Source organism: Telopea speciosissima, unplaced genomic scaffold, assembly GCF_018873765.1.
Source record: "Telopea speciosissima isolate NSW1024214 ecotype Mountain lineage unplaced genomic scaffold, Tspe_v1 Tspe_v1.0384, whole genome shotgun sequence".
Taxonomy (NCBI): domain Eukaryota; kingdom Viridiplantae; phylum Streptophyta; class Magnoliopsida; order Proteales; family Proteaceae; genus Telopea; species Telopea speciosissima.
This window is the reverse complement of record NW_025317720.1, coordinates 1-3,859: the sequence shown is the minus strand read 5'-3', so window position 1 is coordinate 3,859 and position 3,859 is coordinate 1. Positions and strand designations below refer to the sequence as shown.

At 39.8% G+C, this 3,859-nt stretch overlaps 1 protein-coding gene across 1 annotated transcript; it reads left to right on the top strand.

Annotated features, from left to right (window-relative positions):
• Positions 1 to 305: 305 nt before the first annotated feature.
• LOC122648041 (basic leucine zipper 23-like) lies at positions 306 to 3,565 on the top strand. Its single transcript, XM_043841313.1, has 2 exons — positions 306 to 1,238; positions 3,045 to 3,565. Exons 1-2 carry the CDS (start codon positions 437 to 439, stop codon positions 3,071 to 3,073), a joined length of 831 nt encoding a protein of 276 aa, XP_043697248.1. The 5' UTR covers positions 306 to 436; the 3' UTR covers positions 3,074 to 3,565.
• Positions 3,566 to 3,859: the final 294 nt, after the last annotated feature.

The window sequence follows — 3,859 nt, the reverse complement described above, 5'->3', positions numbered from 1 at the left end:
ATTTGGGTTTTCGTCAAAATGAAGTCTTTATTGCTGGCATCTGGTAAGTTCGTTATAGGGCTTCTGTTTGATTCCTATTTCTTGTGTGGAATTGGTTAGTGAATTTATTTTCTTGACTACTTTTCTGTTTCGATTCTCATCCAGATGGGGGGGGGGGGGGGTGGGTTGGTGGTGATGGTTGGGAAACTACTTTTTCGGCTTTTGATTTCTTTCAGAATCCTAAATTTCTAGAAATTCTGGCAGGCTTTCAAATTCCCCCTTCCCTTGGTTGTCTCGCGAGAAATTCTAACTCACCTATCAATTTTCTTAACAGAGTTCTCATTGGAGTGGGACTATTTTATTTGGGTAATTGCGTCATGGCTTAAATTATACGTTGGACACTCGTACGCTAGGTTTCCGTCCATTTATATGGTTCTGGTTCCTCCCCACCCCTGCTATGGACGACGGAGAGCTCGATTACTCGAATCAAGATGTCTTCACAAGTCCTAACATGGGTGATCAGCTTCCGGGCAGTTGCTCTATGGATAGCTTCTTCGATGAGCTCCTCAATGATACCCATGCATGTACCCATACGCACACCTGCAATCCCCCTGGACCTGATTATTCCCATACACACACTTGTTTTCATGTCCACACCAAAATTCTACCTGCCTCTGCTGAAGATAATGTAGTTACCGATGACACGGCAGAGTCCTCGGAGAAGAAATCAAAGAAACGTCCCTTAGGTAATCGTGAAGCTGTTCGAAAGTACCGCGAGAAGAAGAAGGCGCGAACTGCTTCATTAGAAGACGAAGTTGCCCGGTTGAGAGCTCTGAATCAGCAGTTGCTGAAGAGATTGCAGGGTCAAGCTGCACTGGAGGCAGAGATAGCTAGACTTAAATGCTTGCTTGTGGACATCAGAGGGAGGATTGAGGGAGAGATTGGATCTTTCCCTTACCAGAAATCTGCAAAGAGTGGTGACGGGATTCAGAACCTGCCCCATTCGAACTTGTCTAGTGCCTATGTCATGAACCCATGTGACTTGCGGTGCGATGATCAGGTTTATTGCCTACACCCTGGAATGGAAGGCAAGGGTGGGGTGGATGGTGTGGGATTGAATGGCCAAGGGTTTAATGCTTGTGAAATTGGAAATGTTCAGTGTATGGGGAATCCTAACTTGGGATTGAAGGAGCTTCCGGGTTGTGGAAATGGAACCATAGGGGCCGGTGCAAATTCCTCGAATGCAAATAAGAGAAGAGGTAAGATCTGAAATAATTTCGTTCTCTCTTAGTTAATATTGTATGTTGTTCTATTAATGTTTCTTGGGGTTGAGTTTTGGTGATTCTGTCTGGTTGCAATGGAAATAAAAGGAAGAGAAGTGAAATTAAATCAAGACTAAAATAAAAATTTTATAATCATTACCTAACTCGAATGTGTAACTAATTTCAAATCATTCCAAATCTGGTTATTAAATTTTACTTTACTTTTGCACTTCACCAAAAGGGTGTACCCAGTGCATGAGGCTTCTGCCACTACGGGTCTGCGGAGGTTCATAATGTATGCAGTCTTACCCCCGTTTGCAGAGAGGCTGTTTCCTGACTTGAAACCGTGACCACAAGGTCACAATGGAGCAACCATACCATTGCACCGAGGTCTGCCCACTTTACTTTGCACTTCACAGATCCCTTAAATTTGGAAGGTAAATGAAGATAACATATGAAAAGTATAATCAACATTAAGAGTTTGAAGTAGGTTAAACAATCATGACTATAAAAAGTTTCATTTTCTTTTTTAAACCGATTTTCCCTTCCCTTCTTTTTACTTGCAACCAGACAGAGTAGTAGGAAAGCTGTCTTCTGTAATTTGGGGTTTTTGCCATTTGGTGATTGTATTGTTTGCATAATGCTTATATTTCCTTCACTATATTTTTGCTTTATCATAGCTTTCTTAGTTAAGCATTTTTTGTAGTTCTGATGGTTTTTTAGATTGTGTTGTTTCTCACTTCCCCTTTCTTCTTGGAAAAGAAAAGGGGGTGATGTTTCAATGTTTGACATTTATTGTTCGGTTAATGATTTGGAGCTTAGCAGTGGCTGCAATAATAGTATGTATTTTCCTCTCGACCTAATGATGTCAGATTTTAATCATTGTATTTTAGCGTGGACTATGTATACTTGCTCTCTTTCTGGAGCTCAAGGGTCCTCAGGTATGCTATTGGAGTAATTGTGCTGTTTTTCCAAATGAGGTGCTTCAAGCAATTCTGGAAATTCTTTTCTTTACTGCGGAAGGGAATTTTGCAGTCACTCATGATTCTGTTCATGATTAGTCTAAGTAGTTGTAGTTGAGCAATTTTTTTCATACATTCGTGTCTCATGCACTTCCTCCATGTAAAGCTTAGTGCATTTTGGTGTTCATTAACGAAAAAGAATATAGAAAGATTTTCCACTTCTTGGTTTATACTTACTGGTGGAAAATGTCAAGTTTCTGTCTCTGCCTTATACAATATCCTACATGGGGCAGAAAATGAGGGAACAGGGGAAAAAAAACGTCCTCAATTTATGTTCTCTTTTGTGTCTTTTTTGACCATTGATCAGAGTTGGAATTGGGGTTTAATTCGGTGTTTACATGGTCGCAGATATACTTTGTCATTAAATATTAGGGGGGCTGGATAGTGGAGACCTCCTTATAATAATAAAAAGGGAAATAGAACGCTACAGAATTTCCAGGGGGCGTGGCGGTCATTTCGCCCGCTCCTGTGTCTGGGTGCAGGGCAGTGCACTGCATGCGCCCAGGTAGCGTTCTTTTTCCCTAATAAAAATATCATTTTTTTTTTTGGAATTGGGAACTTTTATATATATATATATATATATTTTACTTGGGGGGGGGGGGGGGGGGAGGCCCCAAGGAGAGTTGATCTTATGACAAATATCATTTCTTTTCTTGTTTAGTAGTTGCTGTCTCTATCTAGTTGATGATTGGTCTCGACTGAGATCAAGAAACAGGCTTTTCAAAAGCTTTATTTGAAATGCTTATGTATTCATAATTTGATCATCAAGTTTTTTTGTCAGGAGGAGCTCGTGCAGCCACCGGGAGTTGAAGAGCTTATCTGATATTGCCTTAAGGGTACATATTATCTTCTGATTAGTAGTCGAGTGTAATTGCAGTCTCTCCTTCCCTTTATCTATTAAAGTCACATTTCTATTTGTTATTCTGTAATTTTGAATTCTTGGTGGTGGAGTTACTCTTTTTTATCCTCTTAATTTCATCTTTAGTTTCCTCTTGTTGCTGCCCATACTAGCTGGTACTGTCACTTGGTCCGATTCAATTCAGTCTATCCATATTAGTGATTCTTGTTGCTTCCTCACCGACGTGGGTTCAGTCAGTTGCCCCACTTCAAGCTAGTTTTCCTTTTGTCATGTGAAGTTGGATGCTGGAAGTTGACTGGGTGTATTATGCCTATGGTTAGCAATGCTAGTTGATGGAGGCTTTCTTCAATTTATAAGAGGATTGCTGTCTTTTAAAGTATTGAATGGTGTTATTTTATGTGCTTTGTTGATGGAAATATTATGCTCTTTCTAATTTGAAGTCACTCCTTTGATTTATTTCCTTCTAAGCCACATGAACTCCAAATTACTGCATTTACAGATTGAAAAAAGGAAGATGCGATGTCTTTCCACTCTTTCCTATTTCCATTACCTCTCTGTGTTTTGTGGAAAGGTGAGCAGCATCATTCTGGACTCAAGCATGTCATATGGGAACTTTTTTTTTTATGGTAAACTGTCATGTGAGATTGAAGCCTAGCAGTAATGCATGATTTTGTAGACAAAGTTGAAAATAACAGACATTTCCTCTTTTTTTTTTTGTTTCCAACAAATAACGAAAA

Coding starts and splice junctions, on each gene's coding strand:
- LOC122648041 (XM_043841313.1), top strand. CDS start 437: ATGGACGACGGAGAGCTCGATTACTCGAATCAAGATGTCTTCACAAGT. Junction 1,239..3,044: donor GAATGCAAATAAGAGAAGAG/GTAAGATCTGAA, acceptor TTTTTTTGTCAG/GAGGAGCTCGTGCAGCCACC.